The 25,511-nt window shown below is 46.4% G+C and overlaps 3 protein-coding genes across 3 annotated transcripts; 1 reads left to right on the forward strand and 2 right to left on the reverse strand.

The window, feature by feature from the left end:
* Positions 1 to 1,041: 1,041 nt before the first annotated feature.
* Positions 1,042 to 2,070, forward strand: LOC124695024 (calcium uniporter protein 2, mitochondrial-like). Its single transcript, XM_047227925.1, has one exon. The coding sequence runs from the start codon at positions 1,042 to 1,044 to the stop codon at positions 2,068 to 2,070; it is 1,029 nt and encodes a 342-aa protein (XP_047083881.1).
* Positions 2,071 to 6,561: 4,491 nt separating this feature from the next.
* Positions 6,562 to 7,436, reverse strand: LOC124696764 (pathogenesis-related thaumatin-like protein 3.5). Its single transcript, XM_047229441.1, has 2 exons — positions 7,403 to 7,436; positions 6,562 to 7,298 (listed from the first exon to the last, which is right to left on the reverse strand). The coding sequence occupies exons 1-2, from the start codon at positions 7,434 to 7,436 to the stop codon at positions 6,562 to 6,564; spliced, it is 771 nt and encodes a 256-aa protein (XP_047085397.1).
* A 9,515-nt stretch (positions 7,437 to 16,951) lies between these two features.
* On the reverse strand, positions 16,952 to 18,868 carry LOC124702548 (serine/threonine receptor-like kinase NFP). Its single transcript, XM_047234699.1, has 3 exons — positions 18,573 to 18,868; positions 18,335 to 18,354; positions 16,952 to 18,219 (listed from the first exon to the last, which is right to left on the reverse strand). The coding sequence occupies exons 1-3, from the start codon at positions 18,866 to 18,868 to the stop codon at positions 16,952 to 16,954; spliced, it is 1,584 nt and encodes a 527-aa protein (XP_047090655.1).
* Positions 18,869 to 25,511: the final 6,643 nt, after the last annotated feature.

The raw sequence follows: 25,511 nt of genomic DNA on the forward strand, positions 1-25,511 counted from the left end.
CAAAGAGAAAGAAACCTTTTCTTTGTTGGATATAGTGCCCTAGAGGCAAATAATAAAGAGTATTTAATATTATATATCAATAGTTCATAATAGTTCCGTACCATGCTATAACTGTATTAGTCGGAAACATTAATACACGTGTGGTATTGTAAACAAACCATGGTTCCTAGTGAGCATTCACAAACTGGTTCATTGAGCTCAATCGATGATCGAGGTTTCCTGATCATGGACACATATGTCATTAACAATGGGGTCATATCATTCCCAAATATAAGTATCGTAACACGATCAAAGCCATATCAATTAAGTTCGATGTTACGATATTTATGAAAACGTAGTAACCTAATCTTAGACCGTGAGATCATATCTAATCACTGTCAGCGGAGACTGTTTTAGCGCGATATAACATGCTATTTCACAAATAGCGTGATAGCGAGCAAAATTAATAAAATATAGCGTTGACCATCTGGATATGCTATAATGAGCTTCGTAGTGAAGAAATGGTGCGCTACTTTAAACATTGGTACATACACATGTCTAGCATATGCGTGAAAAGTTTGTATGCCCCTATGTGATCTACACACAAAATCAAGTTTTTTTTTCCATTTTGTAACCACAATTATGAGGATCAAAATCAATATTTTTTACCCATTTTGTAACCACAATTGTCTTCCAACCTGTACGTGTCATAGACATCTATATTAGTCAGTGACAACCTTTGTACGACCCTGACTGAGTCGCCCAGCTACGAACTTCCAGCACGTACGTGTCATCGACATCTGAATTAGTCAGTACTCCATGTGAATTAACGACAGGTCTATCTAGCTCTCTGGTATGGCTTGTAAATTCTAGACGTAATTGGATCGATGAGTCACGTCAGCGTCAAGACATTCAATCCACTAACGCGCTCCTGCCCGCCGCGTCACACTAACCCAGTATAAATACCGGCCCCGTTCCCCCGTTTCAAGTCATCCACCAAACATCTCTCGTCTCTGTCACGCACCACAAGGTCCGGAAAACTCGAGCCTGACAGCCAAGAAAATGGCGTTCCGCAGAACTATAGCACGGAGCCTATGGGCAGGCAAGACCGCGGCCACCGCGGCCGTGCCGAAGACTCCGCCTCCCATCATACCGGCGCGACGGGCGCTGCCGGCGGTGGAAGATTGCCCGACGCTCGCATTTCTGCGGCCCCGCCCGACCACCGCCCGCTACTCCACCGTGTCCGTCCCGCTGCCGCACCACTGCTTCCCGGCCTTCCCCGTCGGCGACCAGCTGTTCAACCGCCTCGTCGACGGACTCACGCCGCCCACCGCAGTAACGCGGGCGCCTGCGGAGGTGGGCGTGACGCTGCAGGAGGCGAAGAAGGTGGCGAGGGCGGCGGAGATGGAGGTGGCGCGCGCCACGCTGAGGGGCAACGCCCAGAGCGTCGTGTCCGTCTCAGACTACGCCGCGCTCTGCGTCGACATTGCCGGCGGCGTGGAGGGCGGGCGCAGGCTGGCCAGGACGCTCGACGAGTCCGGCGTCGTCATCGTCCTCGCCGACGCGGTCTTCCTCCGCCCCGACATGGTGGCCAGGGCGATCGGGAGCATACTGCCGGCGCCGGCGCGCACGGTAGCCGCCCTGGCGAACGACGAGGCGCGCATGCGGGAGCTGCGGGCGATGGAGGAGCAGAAGGCGGCCATCGACGCGACGGCGGCGGCGCAGGTGCGGCGGGAGCTGTGGTGCGGGCTGGGCCTGCTGGCGGCGCAGACGCTGGGCTTCATGCGGCTCACCTTCTGGGAGCTGTCGTGGGACGTCATGGAGCCCATCTGCTTCTACGTCACCTCCATCTACTTCATGTCCGGCTACACCTTCTTCATGCGCACGGCTACGGAGCCGTCCTTCGAGGGCTTCTACCGGAGCCGCTTCGCGTCCAGGCAGCGCCGCCTCATGCGGGACCGCCGGTTCGACGTCGCCCGCTACAACGCGCTCAAGCAAGGTGAACGGTCCGTTCCTGGGCAGAGCGAGTGTGAATGTGTGATGCCGAGTTGTGTACTGTTTAGGCACGTGACGCACGTACATCACTGGTAGTTTGAGACGTGTAGATTGTAGAGAGTCCGGTCAGGGTCCATGGCGTGAGTTTAATGGCACCAACGTTTTGAGTTTAATTTGTAAGTTTTACCATTTTATCGTGAAAAAAATGATTAAACGGTCGGTGTTCGAAAGATGAAACTATGCAGCACCTAGCGTTCAACAAGAAGAGGAGGTTTTGAGGTTTTCCCGTAGAAAACTTCACACAAGAAGAGTACGGTCGCTAAATCTGAAATCCTCTCAGATTTACTTGCGTCTAAATAGATGTTCTGACCCATGTCAAAAACAAAAGATGTTCTGACCATCTCATGCCTCGTGGCTTGAATGTACTCCTTCCCTGTGCATGGGTAGCCAGGCTCAAAATTCCTGGGCTGAGCCAGAAAACGTTGGCCCGATGTCCGGACCAGGCTTGTGTAGTCCAAATCTGCGAAGTAGGTAGGCGGTCTGGCCTAGCATGCTTTGGGGCGCTTTTTGGTCGTGCCCTAAGTAAGCAAGCCGCTTTATTAAAAATCTTTCTGACCTCTTAGATACCATGGTAAGTAAAAAAATGCGTAAGAAACTTGCTGCTCCAAATTTAACTGATAGTTACATTGTTATGTCATCTAGGAGAATTTGGGCTAAGAGACTAGGAGAATTTTGTCTAGGTATCAGTAGTAGAGAACATCCCTTCCATTCGGAGGCAGAAACCGCATTAGTCCCGGTCGCATTAAGAATTGGGACTAATATGAGTATTAGTCTCGGTTCAAGCTGCGAGGACGCGTACGGGGCCACCGTCCCCCTTTAGTCCCGGTTTGGTTGGTACATTTAGTCTCGGTTGGAGATACCAACTGGGACTAAAGGGTTTGCGGCCTGCCGCACCATGCCGTGAGCTCCTTTAGTCCCGGTTGGTATCTCCAACCGGGACTAAAGGTCCAGCACTATATACTTTCCCTTCTCATGCATAAGGGGTGCTCGATAAAATGCCTAAGAGCATGATGCTACTTGAGTTCACACAAAACAAATACGATATGAAGTGCTCAAGCCACACATAAGTTTTCTACTCTTTTTTCCTTCTCAATCGAGGTTAACAACTTTATTTTTTTTCATCGGTCATTGATAAAATACATGTGTCGATGAACATCGCTTCACTATTCATGATCTTCTGTAATGGTGTTTCATAAACTTAATTATATAATGCAGATGGACCGACAATGGACGTACGTTGACCGACGCCATAACGAGTTCACTGCGGGCCCAAAATTTTTTATCCGTGTGGCTGAGGAAAACAAACGGCCGGATGCTTTTATGTGTTATCCATGTGTTGACTGTCCGAATAAGAAGGATTACTCTTCCTCGACAACCCTTCACACCCACCTGATTCGGTTTGGTTTCATGCCTAGCTACAATTGTGTTGAGTTTCATTCATATATATTGATCCCCTTCTTTACATTAGATCGAAAGTCTGCGGGACAATCTCCTAACAAAGGATCGCGTACGAGCAATTCAAGAAGAGTCTGCAGGATTCTTACTTACGGAGGCCATATATAGATGCAAAAGGAGAATACCGTCGGCAATATGTATTTAGAACATAGGAATCCTAAGTTATACCGTCGATTATGTGGATATTTATATTGTATATGCATTACTGTATTCATGACAATGTCTATATTCATGACGGTGTTGTGTAATCCTTCCTTGATTGCTGCATGTAATATCGACGATTTGAATGAAAAACATAAACCCTAAACCTCTGCAGCGGCAGAGAAACGGGCATGCCCATTCGCCTGACGCGTGGAGGACTTTAGTACCGGTTGTTAACACCAACCGGGACTAAAGCCCCCCACCCCGCGCGCCCAAGAACAGCCACGTGGATGCACTTTAGTCCCGGTTTGCAACACAACCGGGACTAAAGGGGGGGGCTTTAGTCCCGATTGCATATCCGGGACTAAAGGCTTTTAATGACTGGGACTAAAGGCCCATTTCTACTATTGTATATTCCCTTCGTTTATGATTACCTCGCGTTTTAAGTTTAGTTAAAGTTAAACTTTGTAGTGTTTGATTAAATAGTTAAAAGCATTAACATCTACCATGTTAGAATTATCAAAAGTTATGTTTTTTAAGTTGTATTATGAGTGTTGATATTTTTTTACTATTTTTGCTCAACCTTTATAATTTTGACATACACTAAACCAAGAATGTGAGGTAACAATGAATGAAGGGAGTACACCAATAGTTAAAGTCAAGAGTAATCTTAATGGCTTTTCACGAGGCATTTAATTTGTAAAGTTTATCGTTTCATCGTGAAAATAGATCGAACATACACGTATGGTGTCAGTTTGAATAAAATGATGAATGTGTGAACCAAGTTGATGTTGGATGGTTAGGAGGGAAATTATACCATCGGTTCTCCATAACTCAAACTATAGATCGATTTAACATCTTTGTGTCTTATGAAGGCGAAAGAGATGAGACATTTCATTGGTAGCAAAACGTATGTAGTAATATCATCAATCTTACGACCGTTGACCTAGTTTTTTTTAACATGCTCATAGGGATGTGTGTCTCCATGTATAGAAGTGACACCCCTCCCCGCATTAACACGTGGGGCATGATATACCTGGGACACATCTATGAGTGCTGAATAAGCGTTCTGCTAATTCTCGGTCAGAATTTCTTGACCAGGTCGATTGGGTTAAAATCGAAGGTACAAGGGACAATAGCGAGAAAAATTCTTCTCTCCTATCTCGCCCTCGTGCGGTGGGGCGATGCACGATGCCCCACGGCGATGTTCTTCGGCCTGTACAGGTCCGGTGCGGCTAGATTGTTCTCGAGGCAACTCGTCACCTGAGTACGGTCGGAAGCACCCTCCTGGCTCAGATCTTGGACCTATTTAGGTTTCGGCGGTCCGCCTCAGGAACGGGACGACACTCCCTAGAGGTGGAATAGGTGCATTGGTAGGGATGAGTGGTGGTGGCGCTGTCAGCCGACTGCTACAACATGGAGGCGGGGACTTTATGGGCTAGTTTGGTCCTGACTGGGCCAGAAGGTCCCCGTTGTGTCCTTCCTGTCACGTTTGGTCGGCTACCATGAAAGGATGTTGTTCCCTCCCGCGTTGTTGCAGTGTTGCCACCCTCGACCATGATATCCCATTCTCTCCCTTTAGGCCTCGCGACGGTGACCACAATGAGAAAATGAGGATGGCTTCAAGACCATCGTGTGGCGCGTGTTGGTAGGCGAAAGGTTGGGTGAAGCACTCCGGATCGTCTAGGTGGTGGTTTTGGGGGTCGGGAGAAATTCATGTCGGCTCGTTCGAAACCGATGAGGTGACTCCTACAGGTGCCGCCGTTCCTGAAGGGCGCACGGTGTACCCCCTACACACTCCCCTTCGCGTACCGAAGGTAGCCCTAGGACTAGTCTAGGCAACGGCGGTGTCTTTGTTGCTTCCATGTTGAAGGTGTTGCTTGATATGCGGTGCTTCGGTGTACTTGGAGTGTGGTGGGACTTCTCCGTAGGGCACAACAAATTTTTTTTTGCGGGAAAAGAGAGCTTTCATATATTTTGGCTAACATGTTTTACAGCTTCATTCTCCACAATCTAGCTACATCAGCAAATATATGAGCTGCCTTGTTACTCTTTGTTCCTATTTTCACAACTTCAAACCGAAAACAACTATCCTGGATCATATTAATCTCCTCATACAACTTCCAGCGAGATCGACCCTGGTTTCTTCGCTCGATTGCTTCAACTACCAACGAGCTATCAGATTCCAGGATTATAGAAACATTACTCCCTTCGTGAACACCTACAGTCTGGAGTCCAAAAAGGCATGCCATTGCTTCAGCTTCAGTCATGTCTTGACACTTCAGTTGAGCACCATTGCCTGCCCACGGGACCTTCCCTGTATGGTCCCTGCATAGACAAGCAATTGAGCATGGTGAAATACGGGTACGCCACCTAACAAGTGCAACCAGCGGATGAACTTTTCAAATATTAATAAATCAAGATGATGTACTAATCAAATATTTGCATCATCTATAAGCAGATGAACTTTGCTAATTCCTTCAAGATCTTTTAATATCAGCCTGACATTTTTGTTCAAACCAAGTTCGATCAACCACCATAATGTTGGTACAGGCTGAATTTATGTTTACACACGTTCCTGAATTGGTATTACAGGATCCTCAAGCACGACGCTGAAGAAATTCAGAGGGAGAGGGATAGTTTGGTGTGAGGCCTAGGCGGCGGGAGCTCGACCAGCGGTGGAGACCGGGAGCTCGCCGGGCGGCCAATATTATGAATACATAACAAATATAACATGAACAGATATAGTAATCCTTCTCTGTAAAACTGGCAATGTTCTAATCAAAAGTTCAATAACAGTATAGTACTAGTAATGTTCTAATAAAAAGTTAACAGTATAGTACTCCTAGTAATGTTCTAAACTTCTAATCAAAAGTTCAATGAGATCTATACTGGCCGGACAAGCAGGATCGGCAAGGTATCCTTCTACTACTACTGCGCTGGGCAGAATGTAATGAGGTACTGCGCTCCGGCGCCGCAGGTGAAGGTGCTGGTGGCATCGTCGTAGGCGTAGCTATACGCCCCGGGGCACGCCGCCTTGAAGAGCTTGGAGTACTTGGTCGGGCCGCAGCTGTCCGGCCCGCCGTGCGCGCCCGTGCAGCAGTACTCCGGCGTCCCGAACGCCTCGCACGCGCTCCGGCACGCCACCGTCTTCCCCTCCAGGTCGCCTTCCTTTCCCGTCACCTGCAACTCCGCGGGGCACAGCGCGTTCACGTCGGCCACGCACCCGGCGTAGCCGCACGTCGACGAGTTCACCTTGGCGCCCGTCGCCACCACGCCGATGCCGACGTTGTACCCGTCCACCAGGCTCACGTCGTAGAAGTCCTTCCCGTCGGCGCCTCCCAGGGTGAACTCCGCGAGCGTCACGGGCGTCGCCCCGCCGAGGGAGCAACTGACGGCGCCGCCGCAGTCGCCCGTGGCGCAGGCGAGGGTCGACGCGCCGGAGGCGACGCAGCCCGTGCGCGCCCAGAAGCGGCCGGACCAGCCCGTCGGGCCCGGGAAAGAGACGGTGGCGCCGGCGGCGAGCTCGAAGCCGCCGCCCCCGATGGCGGCGGCGCTGTTGCCGGACAATGTGGCCGGCCAGATCGCGTGGGTGCAGTTGTTGCGCAGCGTGAAAACCGTGGTGCCAGCTGCCTCGGCACCGAGCTGTGCACGCGACCAGATGACTCCTGCTGCACACAAGTGAGCAGATATTAACATACGAACACAGTACACACACACGCCATGGCTGAATCAACCAAAAGAAGTTCTAACAGAAAAGATGCAAACGTACCAAGGAGGAGCAGGAAGATCCGTGCAGCTTCCATGGGAGCGATTTGGAGAAGAGATTGTAGGGCTGGCTGTGGATGGTCTCTTGGGATGATATGCGGTGGAGTGTTGCAGCTAGAAGAGGAATTGGCCAAATAAGTTTTCTGACTTGCGATTTATATAGGCGTGGCGTGGAGGACGTGCGAGAGAGATTAGGTATGAACTTGATCGGGAGGGTATATCGGGGTTCGTTGAGAAATTGGAGGAAGGCACGACCAGCGCTCAATGTCGTGTCCAATTCATGCCATTCCGCGAAAATTTAGGTGTAGTGGCTTGGATTTAGTCGGTGCGACGTTATTTCAGGTGTCGTGATATATGGCAGTAGTGGCGTTTTACTTCAGGCGATAAATCCGCAATAGATCACATGCCGTGCTTAGGGAGGCGGTAACTAAAGACTTAAGGTCGTGCTTGGCGTTGCGATGCATTAATCCCGTGTCGAACTATCGATGGACCATCCGTTACATAATCTACGGTTTCAATTTGGTTATACTTGTTTTTATGCAAGGAAGGAGTACGTAATTGTTTCCTAATTATGTGCTTCCTAATTAAGAAACATAAATTTAGGAAACAATTACAAAACTACTTCGGAACACAAAATTAGGAAACAATTACATACTCCTTCCTTACCAAAATGTAGTGTAAGATCTTTTAAAAGTCAAACAATTAATACCATGTGGAAAAGAAAAATCAACAACTAAAATACCAAATTAATACCATTAGTTTCATCGTATCGTATATTTTCATTTGGTAATATATTTGATATCATCGATATGAATTCTTTTCTTAATAAGCTTGGTCAAACATTATATTGTTTGACTTCTAAAAAATCTTATATGCACTACATTATTGCAAGAATGGAGTATTTCCCTTGTAAATATATGTATTCTACTTTCATATTTGGATCAATCCGTGCTTAGCAACGTGACTGTAAAAATAAACCGGTTTATTCTCAATCACGTATGCATGTTTCTATAGCGGTGGTGTTTAAATAAGGATTAGAATGAACTTAGTTCTCTTATATTTGTGAGGTAAACTAAATTGGCTCAGCTTTTGTGATGGCACAGAATAGCTTAAGGTAAGAGATTGGGTTGGGACCACTCAGGTTGGCAGATGACAGATGAGAGCATCTCCACTCGCGTCTCGCAAAGCGTTCCAAAAATGTGTTTCGTGTCACGTTTGGGGGACGTTGTTGTTCAGTTCCATCCCCATAATCACCCAAACATAAATTCAAATAGTTCACATTCAAAAGAGATTGTTCCCGCCAAAATCGCCGTGATCAAAGCACTGGACACGATCATATTACAAACCGGGGGTGCAAATTGAACATAATTTAGAAGAAGGGGTTCAGCGACATCGACGGCGCATCCTAAGTCGACGTAGGGCCGTCGAACATGACGACCTCGTCCTGCTCTGCCCGGTCTGGCTGCTCCGTCGCTGATACCGATGCCAGTGAAGGCAACGCCATCCGCACCGTGGCCTTGTTGGCGCTGCTACGCCTCGTACGTCGGGAGAACAAGGCGTTCGGGTTGAAGCCTCCATGCGGCAGCGCATCCTCGTACCGCGGCAACAAGTTCGGTGTCGGGCACCCGGGCGTTGCCGATGCGGCATCGCCGAAGAAACCGGGTGTCGACGAGGACGCCACTCTCGGAATGTATGCACTAGTCGATGTACTCCATGGGCTCGCGCTGGTCGCAGCGAGACCGTGGCCAGCGCGGCCTTCTATTGCGCAAGCGACGTCGTCGTCTTCTTCTCCTGCTCCACCACCGACCGCCCCCTCCACTCCACCGTCGACAAATTGCGCCGTAGGCAGTCTTCCTGCCACCTTTCATCGGTCCAGCCGTCCGGCTTCGTCCTCGCTGCCGCCTTCCGCGGCTTCACTCTGCGCGTCCAGCATTCGGCGGCTGCGGCTATCCCCTGCCTGTTTCGTAGAACTTCTGAAAATTGATAAATTATCGACAGTCCCTGAGCAAATGGCTCGACTTCTTCGTGTTATCCTTGGGGTCGACGTACGCATGTATATAACAAGTAGCTTTTAATTGCTCAGCAAATGGTAACTCTGGGACCCGTGGAGGTTGCTCCTTATAATTACCACCATTTCCCCCAAAGCCACTGCGATTGTTATCCCGACGATCATCGCGCCTGTTACCACGCTGATCATCATACCGATCATCACGCCGATCATCGCGTCGATCCGAATATCCAGCATCCACGATGTTGGTATCATCGTACCCTCGGTCTTTCCTCTTTTTATGGCGATCACGCCGATGGCCTGAATCATGCCTCTATTGGTCATCATCTTCATTGTCACTGCGCGGATGAGGCTTCCTTACATCATCTTCTCATCAGCCCAACTGTTAGCAATCTCCATAAGTTTAGTAATGGTTTTAGGCTTCTTTCGGCCAAGTTCTTTGATATAGGATTCTCGTCGGATGTCATCGTTGAAAGCATCAATCGCTCTGTAGACGGAAACCTCGTCAGCCGCGTTCAGGAGCTTAGTAAAATGCCAGATGTACGTGCGCATTGATTCCTTCGGCTTCTGCTGACACTGACACAGTTCTTCGATTCCAACATGTCTCTTGTAAGTGGCCTGAAAGTTCTTGACGAAGGCATCAACAAAATCTTCCCAGGATCTGATAGATCCTTTCGGTAGGCCTCTCAACCATGCTCGTGCCGAATCCTTGAGGTAAACTTGCAAGCACTGCATTGTTGCTATTTGGTTTTCTTTGTGCAAGATCACAGTTTGTAGGTAATCATCTATCCAAGACCTTCGCTCCTGCTGCCCATCATATTTAGCAGCATCGGTGGGAGTAGGCTTGAATCTCTTCGGTGGCATCGTCTCCCGAATCTTGTAACTTAAGCAATCGGCTCCTCAAAATTTGTCGTCATATTCCTGGGTCTCTTCAGAATCATTGCTATCATATCCTTCCCTTGCAACACGCCAACGACGAGCTTTGTCAATTTTGCTATGCGTAATATAATTACGAGCATCTTTTGAACGATGCTTGGATCCACTGCCCTGATGTGTGGCTTTCTCCTTCTCAGGGGTGAGTTTATCTGCAAGGATCGCGAGACTCTCCAGCGCACCTCGATGAGCTTGCTCCATGGGTCCATTAGGTGTCGGCTGGCGATTGATCAAATAGGTTGCGAGGTTAGCTATTGCTCCCTCGATAGTTTTCGATCTGAGCATGCCTGCGGTGTCCATGATCATAAAGGAGTTGGACAAGTTTGAAGTAATCTCCCTTGCATCATCTTCCGAAAGTCGAGGCATTCGCGGTCGATATCTTCCTAAAACTTGATTGCTACGAGATGCACTCCCATGTGATGCTCTACGTCGCTCGCTGGACCGGTCAGCTGCGTGTCGGCGTCGATCGAGATCTTCTTTCTCGTTTGACAACCTCTCTCGATTCCTTTCTAAAATAGTATGGTATGCGTTAAGGGTCCCTGCCGAAGCTCCAGAAGGGATTCGAGAATTATTGGTTATAGCAGCACGAGCAATTTCCCACTCTTCATCGGTAATAGTGTAGTCACTATTATCATTACTAGCACTATTCTCAATGTTGCGACGCCCACGATTGGCGCGTGGGGTGTGTTCTCCTTCAGAAAGTCCTCCGTTGACTGAGTTGATGATAGCGTAGATTTGATGATGCGCCACACTTTAGGTGGCTGCCCTGGCGATACTGTCGATACTTTCCTCATCCGAAGAATAACTGGCGCTGCACACGAACGTCGTGTCATCCGAACCCAGTCCATGCCTGATGTCGCAGTTGAGACAATAGTATGATGTTAGATCGGACAATGCAGAGTCATCAGATCCAACAGACATAGATGATGTCGAACGGCGCGGAGTCGATGATGGCGAAGACGTTGGTGTTGATGCTGATAACGCAACCGATAGACCGACCGAGACCGGAGTAGATGCGGTCGATCCTGCTGCCAATGAAGATGGAGTCCTTGTCGTGCTGGGGGTGAACGGATCAGGTAGCCGAAGGATGCCCTCGGCGTCGATGCAGTAGTGGACACTTCCGAACGCCATATCCAGCCCGCCTTGCAAACCCGAAAAGATCATACGAGACGAGTCATTGTGTGGAGTAAACTCGAAGGACCCGAAACGAATCGAGCTTCCCAATATTGGTGTCAAAGGAGCCGACGATGGCGTCAGTGATGTTGGTGGAGTCGCAGATGATATGATCGAAGCAGCCGATGCCGCGCCTTGTGCCGACAAGTTTCCCACAGACAACGCCAATTGACGAGGGTGCTCCCCAGCAATGCCCACCTTTAGGGGGTTAGGGTTGACGGAATCCTACAGGCTGACACGTGACATCGGATACCAAACAGACAGGGAGAGAGATTTACCCAAGTTCGGGGCCCTCGATGAGGTAAAACCCTTACTTCCTACTTGTCTGATCTTGATTATCGAATATATCGGGTTGCAATGGGGTAGCCGAAGGCTATGGATATGAACTCGTCGAGAGGCTAAGATTCTAAGGACCTAGCTCTAGACTTGCGGTGAATCTATCTGTTGTAGTTGTGTCCCTCGGCAGAACCCCTCCTGGCCCTAATATATTGCAGGCCAGGTCTCGAGAGTTTTGTCCGGGTTTGGCTAGGTTACAAAGAGTTCTACTTCTAATCTTTCCTTGTTTTACGTCTTCTTGCCTTGTTCGTCAAGAATCCTACTTTGGTTGAGTCTCCTTCTCTGGAACCGACGTATTGGCTCACCTTGGTTGTTGGGCAATCTTCATACACCGTTGGGGAACCCCAAGAGGAAGGTGTGATGAGCACATCAGCAAGTTTTCCCTCAGTAAGAAATCAAGGTTTAATCGACCAATAGGAGAAAGGCGTGACTTCTGAAGGTGTTGCTAGTTGGCTTGTGGCAGGGCGCACTATCGGCGTCAGCAACAACATGGTACATTACAACACAACCAAAATACTTTAACCCAACTTACAGTGAGGTTGTCAATCTCACCGGTTTTGCTGAACACAAAGGATTAAACGCATCGAGTGGAAAGAGATGTTTGCAATAATTAAAGAGAACAATGCTTGCAGAAAGTAAATAGAACAGGATTGCAATAGATGAATTTATCAGAGTGAAGGAAAGGACCGGGGTCCACAGTTTACTAGAGGTGTCTCTCCATAAAGATAAATAACATGATGGGTGAACAAATTATAGTTGGGCAATTGACAGAATACCGACCATGGATGACAAGATGATTACTACGAGATTCGTCTGGGCATTACAACATAATATACATAGACCGTAGTCCAACTGCGTCTATGACTAATAATACACCTTCCGGTTATCGTTCGATCCCCTTCCAGTATTAAGTTGCAAGCAACATATTATCGCATTAAGCAATGTGTGTAAAGTAAAACAATAGAATTACCCTTGGATAAAACATTGTTGTTTTCTCCCTAGTACCAACAGAACCTCTACAATCTTAGAAGTTATTGTCACTCTTCCAGAAAACTAGATGCATGAACCTACTACTCAAGCATAAATACTCCCTCTTGAAGTGACAAACATCTATTTGACCAGAGTATCTACTAGCAATGGAGAGCATGTAAGATCACAAATAACATATGACAAGAATATATAATCGATCTCAACATAGTACACAATATTCATCGGATCCCAGCAAACACAACATGTAGCATTACATAAAGATGAACTTGATCATGGTAGGCAGCTCACAAGATCTAAACATGAGGCACAAATTGGAGAAAACAACCATCTAGCTACTGCAATGGACCCATAGTCCATGGATGAACTACTCAGGCATCACTTCGGAGGCGGGCATGGCAATGTAGATGCATCTGGCGATGATTTTCCCCTTCGACATGGTGCCGGGAAGAGCTTCCAAACCCTCCCGAGCTAGGGTCTGCAATGGCGGCCGCGGCAGAACTTTTCGTGGATGGAGGCTCGGGTATTTAGGTTTTCCTCGAGATCGTGATTAAATAGGCGGAGTGGCGATGTCGGTGGAGGCCATGGGTCCCACACCACCCTTAGGCACGGGCCAGGGCTAGGCCGCGCCTAGGGCTGGTCTGGCCGCCCTGCTGCCTTTCTTCAACCCCCCCCCCCCCCTCTGGACTCCGTCTTCGTTAGGGTAAAATATTGACTTCGGCTTTTGTTTCGTCCAATTCTGAGAATATTTCCTGTACAACTTTTCTGAAATACAAAACATCATAAAACAGGGAACTGGCACTGTGGCATCTTGTTAATAGGTTAGTGTCAGAAAATGTATAAAAGTGCAACCAAGTATGAGCAAAACATATACAAATTGGTGTAAAACAAGCATAGAGCATCAAAAATTATAGATACGTTTGAGACGTATCAGTTACCCTATGCCTAATGCTAGAGATGAATCCATATGTTGGAGGGCTACACCAGATGCCAGCCGAATGTGCCTGATGCAGCGATGCCTACCGAATGCACCCACCACCGCAAGGCTTCTTCTAAGTACTCGCTTCCCGGGGAACCTCCCACTTAGCAAAATTAGATCTGGCCAAAGAGGAGAGGAGCAACAGATGCGCACCCTCCTGCAAAAATAGGGCACGATACAGCTTGGTCATCGTGATCACCACCACTGCAGCGCATCCAGATGCAGGACGAGAGTTATGATTGAGTAAGGGGTAGGAGCTTAACATGGTTATATATAAACAAAGTGGAATAATCGGCAATGGAGAATTTGGTGTCTCCATTTCTAGAGAGACTTGTATTGGAAATGGTGTTTGATAAATACCCGTTGGCAACATAGGGGTAATGGATATTTGTGGAAAGTCGTGGCCCATGTTTACTTAGCGTCAGTGACCCATTTTCGGTAGGCTTCGCGTTTTCCAAGCACAATTATGTTTCATGCGGGCCTTATTTGCTGTCATTTCCAATGAGGCATATTCTTAGTGTCACTCTATACTAGTGATAAAACTTTCAGTAGAAGACACGACATAAGTTGTAGGCTAGAACTCTTAAATCTACCAAACCAACTCGACATCTTGTAACCCTAGCCAGTTTCCTATATAAATCCAACACAAAGACCCCTCGAGGGTATGGATAATCAAGCCATAGACTACATAACCTCGAGTGTTGGCCTAATACAACCAAAGAGGAGTAGGCTTTTACCTCCACCATGAGAGCCTAAACCTGGGTACATCATGTATGTCAATCACGTTCCCTCGGTTTCACCACATGCCTGGCATCACCTTTTTGTATGCTATCCCAATGACTATTGCCGTGATTTTTCCACGATAGTGGATGCGCCGAGGTGGCACTGTAACAACTGGCGGTGCAACACGACGACAAGGAAGACAGAAAGGGTTGGCCTCGCCGGGCCTAGTCCATTGGTCATTCCTTTGGATGTTAGCTTAGACATGTCGAAAGCATTGAATATGAGGAACCCACTATGTAACTCTTTACCCTCACTCTTCAATTTCGGTAAAAAAAATGCCTCCGTCTCACTATAAAAAATGAGCTCATCAACATGCGCATGTTATAAATCTAGCTCCCACGCGTCACATGTGCCATAGGATCTAGATCCACTGGTGCATGCAAAATCCAAAAAAAATATAAAAAAATGTCAAAGTTGCCAGGACCCACAACATGACCCTCGCAACTTATTTTCCCGTCACAAAGTGGGACTCTAGCGGCACGTTTTTCCAATATATTTCCCATAAAAAACTCATCAAACTCTCCCTTCCATAGCACGCATTAGTTGAACAAGTCCATTGTTACATTGTCACACTCTTCTCTGGATCATTATAACATATAAAGGGATATTTTGTCTTCTATCATGCGAACACAACCTTTCAATCTGAACACAAAGAAACGATACATTGACATCCGAATCTGTGACTTGAATGGATAACGCATGGGACGTCTCATGCTCTATTGTCCCCTGCAGTTGGAAGGTGTAGCGAAATGTTAACATGATCTGTGAGAGTACAGAGTGGAGCAGCATACTGTATAACATAGTAATACAATTTATAAATCTATACTATTTGTAATTTGGATCCATTTCTTGTTTTAAATATTCACTTGTCACATTGTAATTTTTATTACTTTGTAGGCTATTTGTACTACCGTTGATAATTATTAATAGGTTAGTGGATTTTTCGCTAAAAAAGTGTATATATCTTTGGGGCCCTATATCTTTTCATGCAATCTATCCACGCCATCTATTTCTCTACTCAATCAATTGCGCATGCCATGTTTCAGTGTATTCATTAATGATAGTCTATTTGGACATGCAAGCTATCCATGTCATCTGTATTTTTCATCCATGTGTTCATCTCACCAATTTTTAATCATAAAATATACAACAATTTCATGTCAAATAAATTCAGCCTCTCAATTACTTTAACCAATGAAATCTGCATATTCATGTAGGCACCTCCATCTTTATATCTTATACCTTTTCTTTTATATGATAGTTCTTTTAAAAATTCCGGCTGCTACGACCGGAGTATCTTTATAGTGAATAGAAGATATTGAAACACCGTAGTAACTCAAAACATTAGTAGATAAGTTTGTTAAGTTTTAACTCTATCATGATGCCACTTCATTTCTAGAATTTTTGGTGGCTATGGGAAGGAGCCCGTGTGCCATGTTATAGGTTATGGCCACATAATATTCATTGGGTGCGTTTAGTGAAACGCCAAGATCTAATGAGTGATTTTTTTTAGAAAACAAAAACAATGCAATACCTGGGATGTCCGTTGGGAGGACGTGGACGCTGTTGGAGGCAGCCCCTCCCCTCAAGAGCGCCTGACACCAATAGCAGCTATCTATTGTGCTTGTCACACACCGTATTGAAGATGGCTCTGAAGATGTTTGTAGAATTTGGATCCATAACGTTGTTTGTTTCATATGATTGCAATCCTTTGAAATTCCTACAAAGAATTCATTTGCACTATGTTTTGGAGGATAATTTACCTTCACTGAACCTCTTTTACAATTTTTTTTGGGTTTCCCGTGCAATCAAATGGTTGTGGATCTAAAATCATGTAGTTTTCTAATCCTATAGGATTGGAGAGGACATGTTACTCCAATCATATATTTTTTCTATTTCTACATTCTGAAAATCCTGCGAATCAACCGAGCTCTTATCTGGCTTTCTTCCTCCACGGGAGTGGGTTTGAAGGTTGAACAAGTCTGTTTGACGGGATCACCACTTCGCGTACTCTTCTCTTTTCTGAATCATTCTCACATAAAGGGCTATTTTTTCTTCTATTGTTGGGTAACTAGGTGAGTCTAATCTTCTAATCTGAACACAAGAAACGGCACATTCGCATCCGAATCTCTGCCTAACGCATAACGCAAGGGACGTCTCATGATAGTGAGTATTATCCACCGCAGTTGCAAGCTGCAACAAAATCTCAACTTGGTCTGCAGAATACAGGGTGAAGAAACATAATGTACATCACGGTAACATGTACACATTCACAGAAGGTACCAAAAATACTGAACGCACCATAGTAGTAGTAACTCACAAGATTAGTCAGTAAATTCTGTCACGTGTCGATTCTAACGTGCCGCCACTTCATTGACGATCCCGATGTTCTCATCCGAGCTGGGCTGCCATAGCTTCTCGAACGCGTCCCCCACCGGCAGCGGCTGCACCAGCATCGAGAGGCTGAACACGACGTCGGCCATCTTCGGCCGCCGCGACGCGTCCTCCTCCGTGCAAGCCCGCGCCATGCCGGCCAAGCTGAGCGCCGCGTCCAGGTGGTACACGCCGCCAAGGGTCGGGTCCATCCACTTCCTCAGCTTCGCGTCCCTCTTGTCGCCGGCTTCCAGCACCGCGCGGATGTCCCGCCACAGCATGCCGATCTCCGCGCCGACGCGCGCCTCCATGGCCCTCCTGCCGGAGAGAAGCTCCAGGATCAGCAGGCCGAAGGCGAACACGTCGCTGCTCGTCGCCGCGGCGTCCAGCGTCGCCGGCGTGGCCACGGAGAAGTTGGATATCTTGGCCCTGAAGTCCGCGGTGAGGAGGATGTTCCGTGCGCGGACGTCGCCGTGCACCATGCTCGGCTGCGTGTGCTCGTGCATGTAGAGCAGCCCGTTGGCGACGTCGAACGCGATGCCCAGCCTCTGGTTCCACAGGAGAGTATCCACGGGGCGATCGCTCGACGACGACGGCATCGACAGCGAGGACGGAGGCTTCTGGTACAGCCACTTGTCGAGCGACCCCTTCTCGGCGAACTCGTAGACGAGGAAGGTGTACTCCCCGTCCGCGCCCATGGATATGCCGGCCAGCTTGATTAGGCTGGCGTGGTTAACCATCTGGGTCATCCGCATCTCCGCCGAGACGTCGCCCTTCGCCGGCTTCACCGCGAACACCTCCCCGTCGAGCTTCGCGCGGTAGTAGGAGGTGCCGAGCCTGCACCGTTCGTCGAGGTTCATCGTCGCCTCCATGATCTCCTCGGTGCCGAAGATGATAGGCTTGTCGATGAACTGGGACACGCTGGTGAGCAGCTTGTCGCCTCCATTGTTGATCATGCGAGCTATGGCGCTGCTGCTGTGAAAGTCTTTCTGGTTCCAACAAAGCCTCGGGTTCGCGGCGAACCTGTTTCCCAGGTGCACCGTGGCCTTGTCGCGACGACGGTACCTTCGGTACGTGAAAACCGCCACGCACAAGGCGGCGAACGCGACGAAAGACACCGCGACGGTGACTGCGATGGTGACGCCGTCAGGGCTGCGCTTGCCAGCACCAGAATCTCTGGTACTAGCACTATACTGCAGGGGCGGAAGCTGCGGCCGCTGTGACACCGGGATCAGCATCGGTATCGCCGCGTTGGAGGTGAAGTCCGTTGAGACGTTATTCGCCTTGGCGATGGCCTGCTTTGACGCGTTCATCAGCTTGCTCACCCCGTCCATGTCGTCGTCCAACGGTTGCCACAGGTAGGTGATGTGTTTGAGCACCCCGTCTGCCCGCTCCGCCGGCGTGGGGCACCGGCAGAAGAGCGGCAGAATGACCTCCTGATGGATCTTGAGCGTGTTGGCCGGCGCGTCGGGGTTGAGCTCCTGGACGAGGCCGTAGCTGGTGAGGTTCTCGAAGGCGGTGAGCGCGAGCGCGTAGTAGGTGTCGCCGGACTGGATGGGGTAGGTGATGTTGGCGAAGGAGGAGTTGCCGGTGCAGCCACACTTGACGGGCAGGAGCAGCGGCTGGCCCGGCAGCAGCACCCCGTCCTCGGTGGTCAGGTTGTTGGCGCTGACGATCATCGCGCGGCTCACGCCGAATAGGTCGGAGATGACGCTGAGGTTGAGGAACCCCGGCGACTGCGTCCGGTACACGACGTACGTGTCGCACGGCGTGGGCACCATGCATGCGAACTGCGCCGGGACGGTGGCGTTGGGGGCGTCCTGCGCGCCGCAGCGGCGGCACGCGAGGACGACGGCGACGAGGAGGAGCAGAGGGAAGCGGAGACGGCGGGGCTCCATTTGGCTCGCGCGCTCTGTGTCTGTTCGTGTGTGGCGAAATGCAGGCGGAGGGCTTGGTTTAGTACAATGGCTATCGTGCAGCTTAGCCCGGCGGCAGCTTCACCATTGTTCGAGACTTCGAGTCAACCGCGGGTGGCCATTTTTTGTCGCGGCTCGCGCGCGTTTGATTCGGCCCTCCAATTCCCGCTTCGCGAAGCAGATGCGGTTTCTTCTTCCTGCCCGCATTAAACCAGATTAGTTTGTGCTATGAATCATTTGATCGCAGATATATTAAAACACCGGCAAGTTTGATTGCTGGGACGACGACGAAAAAATCTGGCGGCTTTGTTCGGAAGGTGCTAGCTTCTTCAGTGAACACTTAGTTAACTGAAGGTAGCTTTCGTCGAGTGATTGATTACAGTGGGAACAACGGAACGGGTCTGCCGTTCGCTGATTGAGGGAAATACCTGTCAGATGAAAGTACTTACAGCGGTATCGTTGTCAGGAGAAAGAAAGAGAGATTATACTACGGAGTATGCTAAACGTTAACCGGAATAATAAGCTACGCGCTAACTCACAAATTATCGATGCGCCCGATGAGTGCGAGATTTTTTTTACCAGATACAGTGGGATTCGTACAATCGTACACTAGCCGGCGAGAAGCGTGATATCATCTCATGGGCCTATGTCCAAAGCATAAAATATATGCATCAACTGATTCAGTCTAATCATGTGTTTTGACGCATATCTTGGTAGTACAAGGAACTAAGAACATTTCTGGCAACTCGTTTCTACAAGTTGTTGACACGGCAAAAGATTTGAGTTTTATTTACTTTGGCAGATTCAATTACAAAAGAAACAGAAAGGACCTAGCATGAGGTTGCACAATTGTTTTGCTCTCATTATACACTAACTAGATAGTAAGGATGCATATGTGTGGAAACCATGGCATTCCGCTCTTATCAAGTTCCCGAGAGACAATCATAATCAAGAAATCGAACCATTTTCTAATGATCTTTTAGAGATTCAGACCGTGCATGTCCACCAATCCCATGCCAACTGCCAAGAGATTCATAGAGGTTTGGCAAAGCCGGTTCATAGCATATGAAAAAAAATATAGTCCAGGTAAATATACTCTAAAATAACGGCAACAGGAGGAAAACACAAAATCACGAACAATATTTTTTTAAGAACAACTCATCGATGAACAAGAACGACACTGACACAATGACATTATGCCAGGCTGCAATAATTGTTGAAATGAGGCAAATCAATGATCAAAAATGACCATGGATTGTTCATAGATGACAACAATAGTTGTTCCCCCATGACAGTGGGAAAGAGACAATGACTATATAGATAACGAAAAGTTTGCCAAATGAAATGAGTATATGCCGTATCACAAGCTAAAAGACAACCACAACAAACTAAGTACACCAACGTTAGCCAAACTCATTGGTCTAATATTCTTCATGTTTCCTCTTCAACGTAAAGTGAGTTTCCACTCCTGAATTTGGACGATTATATCTCACTTTAGACTCTAAATCTGGATAAATAAATCACCATCTAATATACCTTCTTTAGAGCATCTCCAAAACGCCATTGACCAATTTAATTTTGTTTTAGTTGATGGGGTGTCTAAATGTATGCCGCATCATCTCCTACACATGAAAAGTGTGTAAAAGTAAGATATTCAACACTTTAAACACATTAGAATTTTCAATGTACATAATCTTTACTTCAATTTTGATATTGCTCTAGACGTGTTTTGACTCTAAACCAGAAATAAAACCATTTCACTACAGGAAATCCGGCCTATTGCAACAAATTTTATTGCTACAACCACATTTCGTTGCAGTAAAACGCAATATTGCCACCATTTTCACGTTTGTGGTAATAGGCCGCACATATTGCCACCATTTATTTTTGTCGTGTTAATTACATGTTCTGTTGCAATATAGCCCGTATATTGCAACAACATGCATGTACATTGCAATATGTCCATGATATTGCCACAACCAAATTCCGTTGCACGAGTTAGTGATTTTGTTGCGATAGAAACTAGGTCTTGCAACAAAGTAAACATTCATGGTAATATTCAAACATATATTGCAACAACTGTGTCACATTGCGATAGTTACAAATATTGTTGCAAAAAATGGGGCACCTATTGCAACAAAACACATATTGGTGGTAATAGTGCATATCTTTCACCTCAATTTCACCGCGTTGCAGTAACTACTGTTTACTGTGACAAGTTGTGTATCCGTGGCAATATGTAGAGCATATTACAACAACCCACTACTGTTGCAATAAAGAACAATATGTTGCAACGATATTCCATAGTTAGCGGCGGGCCTTCAAGTAGGCCACCTAGGCCATGGCTCTCGCAAATTGACATATTTTAGTAGCTACTATACTAGGATCAGAATTCACATTTATTACTCACTTAAGTGCAAAAAAAAAATTAGTGGCTACTATACTAGGATCAGAATCCATATTTAGTACTCACTTAACTGCAAAAACAAATATTTGAGTACCTACTATACTAGGATCAGGATTTATCTCCCATGGGAAACCCACGTCCTCCGATGGAGATGATCTAAGTTCTTAATGTTTGTATTTCCATGTGAGATTCGAGTATGCCTTTCATGAGATTGTACTTTACCGTGAGCGTCAGGTTTTTCTTGCATTAGGTTATATTGGATCGCCGAACCAGTGTTGAGAAGAAAGCGGGATCTAGTCTCATGCCCTATCTTAAGTATAAACATGAATAACAATCGCCCCCTTTCGTTTAGCTAGCTATATAAGTTAGCTAGGATTTGCTAGATGGAAAATGTTGGATATATGTGGTCACATTTGATTTTTGTAGTATGATGATACAAGGAGTCAATTAATTTAGATCGAAAGGAGTAATGATATTTTCAGAAGCATATTCCATATTTTTCCAAATTATTTTATTATTATAAGCGATCACTTAAAATAATTAATGTCCAAACAAATAATTAAGCATACTCTACTTTGTGGAGGTAATTTTTTACTTCCCGCTGACCTTCGATTTTTTTTTGTAACTTCCCACCAAATTTTGGTCCTGTATTGCGCCATAATTTTCTAACCTCCCGCAAAAAAACCCCTCATAAGTAGTACTCCCGATTATTACTCATCAGCAAATCGTGAGATCGGATCTGAGTCGCAGCCTCGCAGGTAATTTCTTCTCCTCCGCACTGTTTTTGGTTCCCCTTTGTCTGCTCCCATGCGAGGCGAAGAGGGAAGCGACCAACTCCCCGTCGATCCCTCTTAGCGCAGCGCCCCCTTTTCCATCGTAGAATAAAGCGCACTCCTCACTCCAGGATCTCGCCTCCGGCATGCCCGCATCGCCTTCCTCCTATCACAACCCTCGGGAGGCAACATGCCCCCTCGCCGGCGACCAGCTAGGCAGCAGTGGTGGCGGCGCTCACGTCCATCTGGGAAACTATAGAACTGATGTCGTCGATGCCGTCCACGGCCTCGGCCATGGCAACCACAGCCATGGCGGCCATGACCACGACTGCCAACACCTCGCCGATCCAGCGGTTCGACTGGGAGCTCTTCTACAGAGCATGCCACCGTTGATCCCCGTGACGGCGGCACGGTACACACCTTCAATACTTGTCCATGGATCGTTAATCCCTCCCTCAGCGTGAGCAGTAGTTTTTTCTGAAGTTAGGTTCAACTAGCAATACATGTTCTGAATTTAGGTTCAGTTAGCAGTCTGTTAGATAGTTGGTGGTAATTTTGTTCTAAACTGAATTCATATTAGAAGAAATAGTGTACTAAAATGGAGCTCAGATTTATAAAAGCCCACTTGTGTTGAGGAACCATGTTGTTCCAGGTTACTGCCAGTTGAAAATTTTCATTTTGATGACTGTTTGATCTTTCATGAATGTGAACAAGGGCACAATGCGCTCTCATATTGGAGATGATCAGTAGTGGTGCTGGTGTTTGCATGCGATGCATTAAATTTAAAACTATGTGTTGTTAATGTTCTGTGTATGTGTAGCTTTGACGTAGGAACTAGGAAGTTTGTCTAGAACCTAGATTAAGTGATTGAACATGTGCATCTTTATATGTGCTGATATGCATGTGCATCTTCTCTTATATCTCAGTTAGTGATTGAAGAGATGGTTTATCTTGGACATCTAATAATTTATGACTGCTTTAAGTATTGTGCTTCCTCTGAAATTGACTCTAATTATGTTATTACCTACACAAGGGCACAACGATTAATTCAACGCAAGACCGTGCTGGTGGGAGGCCTCTGACGGTACAGCGACACTGAGTGCAAGCGTTAGAGAAAGAGATGATTCACATTACTCCTTTCTGCAAGGTACACCACTTCCTTAGTTCTTAATCACTATTCTGAATGGTTGCACATTGATAATGCTAAGTCCATTTTTTTTGTTGTGTTCAGTAAAGAAAGGATCTGTTCCCGTAACGCAGGTCTTGGAAAAACTTTATGACATTTAATCAGTTAAACCATTTGTTATAATAATGGAGAAAAATCTTGGATTGCTTAATCTTCACAACTGTTAAACCTTATACAGGAACTCAAGAACAATCTGACACTCAACTGTCTGCTAATGACATGTGTGCACTGGCTGAATGGCTGTCCCATGCTCGCCGCAACCGTGAACTAGTACAAAATGGTATGGATTTTGGTTTATATTTGTGCCCTAGTTTCTTACAATCTAGTACTGAGTAATGCAATATTTCGTGTATGATTTGAGGTAGATTATTGGAAGAGGAGCGAAGATGAAGACTGGAATTTGAGGAAAACTTGATTGCAAAGTTCACAGAGTTGAGCCAACACATGGGAACCAAACAAACGCAAGCTAATCAGGTGATTATAGTCATATGCTTACGAACTTGTAAGATTATTTTTGCTTACTTGCGTTGCTAAAAGTGCATTTCTATTTGCAGACACCCAAGAAAACGACTGGCAAAGAAAATAGTAATCCAAATCTGAAAATACTCTTTCACATGCCGCTAGTACTACTGGGGATCTAGGTACAAGGCACAATATAGTTTCTCCAAATGTGCTCATACAAGCTGCAACAAAGAGGACATTTTCGAGCAATGGTAAGAAACAACCTTGGTTTCTCTTCATGTTGACCTTTATTTGATACCACATGTTGGGCACCCCTAGAACTATTTTTTGATACTTTGAACAAGGATTGGCTGACCTGTCTTAGCTATTTGATGTAGTCTGTTACTGTGGCATGTGACCTGCTCTAAGTGTCCTAGAAATTGCATACATTACATAATTTTTTGAGTCTGGTTATACTCATCATGTCTCAATTGCTATCAAGTGCACAAGAATTTGGATATTGATGGCATGTTGCTGCTGGAATGTTGTGCTAAGTTAGTTTGGATGGATTAGTAGTAGATATAGATAAGATATGTTGCTGTGCGGATGCTGGGCTGCTGCTGCCGCCTACACTTTGCGACTCAACATAATTGCTTGCATACGTACTCTTGCCCCTCATGAATGCGACCCTTTATTTTTTTCTTCATGTAATATAGATGCTTCCCTGGAATGACAATAAGAAATTGCCCTTGCAGGTCGTAGCATGTACCTGGCTGTTTGGTACTTATGTTTTTTATTGCACGCAGTATAGTTGCAACCCATTTTATATCCAGTGAAATCAGATAATGCTGTTAAACCTATTTTATATCAATACTTCGTTGTTTGGCCAGAGGGTTACAATTTGGCAGTGATTGTTAGTAGATTGTATTTGTGCACATTTTGATTCAGAGCGTTTCTAATTTGCCAATAGCACCAATTGGAAAAGGTTTCCCAGTAGGAAATATGCATCTTATGCTTTTTTTTCACCGGCATCGTTTGCAAAATGATAGTGGTCCTGAAGCTTTGTGTGATTTGCACCTGCTTAGCTGCGACCATTATATATGTTCTCTTCTTCTCTCAGTTGCTCATGTAAAACCACTGCTGTTATTTTTCAAATACTGATCTCTAGAAACTATTTTTTTGTACTTACATGTGCCCATTTGCTTTCCATGCTCCAATTAACAGTTTCTTGATTTCTTAATTGCAGGAAACAAAAAATTAACTGGACTGGACTGGAATATACAACACAAACACTTTAATCTTTGCATTTCATTAGGATAGCACATTCAGTATGTTGAATGATTGCTAAATTATATTTCAGATTCATTTTATGGATATTTGTGATGAGAGCTACGATATTTTATGAATATACATCATATAACTGTGGGTTGAATAATACAATTGAATGCCCGCATTTTTTTTGGTTACAAAATAATCTATTACCACAACCTAGTTTCGGTTGCAATAGTTTGTCGCCACGGTTGGAGAGTTGTTGCCATAAATTAATACCATGAACAAAGCGTTTGTGGCGAAAGAGGTAAACCCACGAAAAAATAGTGGTTGCCATAGGGTTCATATCTATCGCAACATTTGGCTATTGCAACGAAAGGGCATGTGCCATGAAACATGTGTTGTTGGAATAGTCTATGCCACAAATGTCTATCGCCACAAACGGCTAATCGCCATGATGTTGATGTCTGTTGCATTAAGCTATCCCCACAAACCAAATTGTGGCGACAAGAGCGTGCTGCCACAAGAAAAAGTGTGGCAACTTGTCAC

This window comes from Lolium rigidum, chromosome 3 (genome assembly GCF_022539505.1).
Source record: "Lolium rigidum isolate FL_2022 chromosome 3, APGP_CSIRO_Lrig_0.1, whole genome shotgun sequence".
Taxonomy (NCBI): Eukaryota; Viridiplantae; Streptophyta; class Magnoliopsida; order Poales; family Poaceae; genus Lolium; species Lolium rigidum.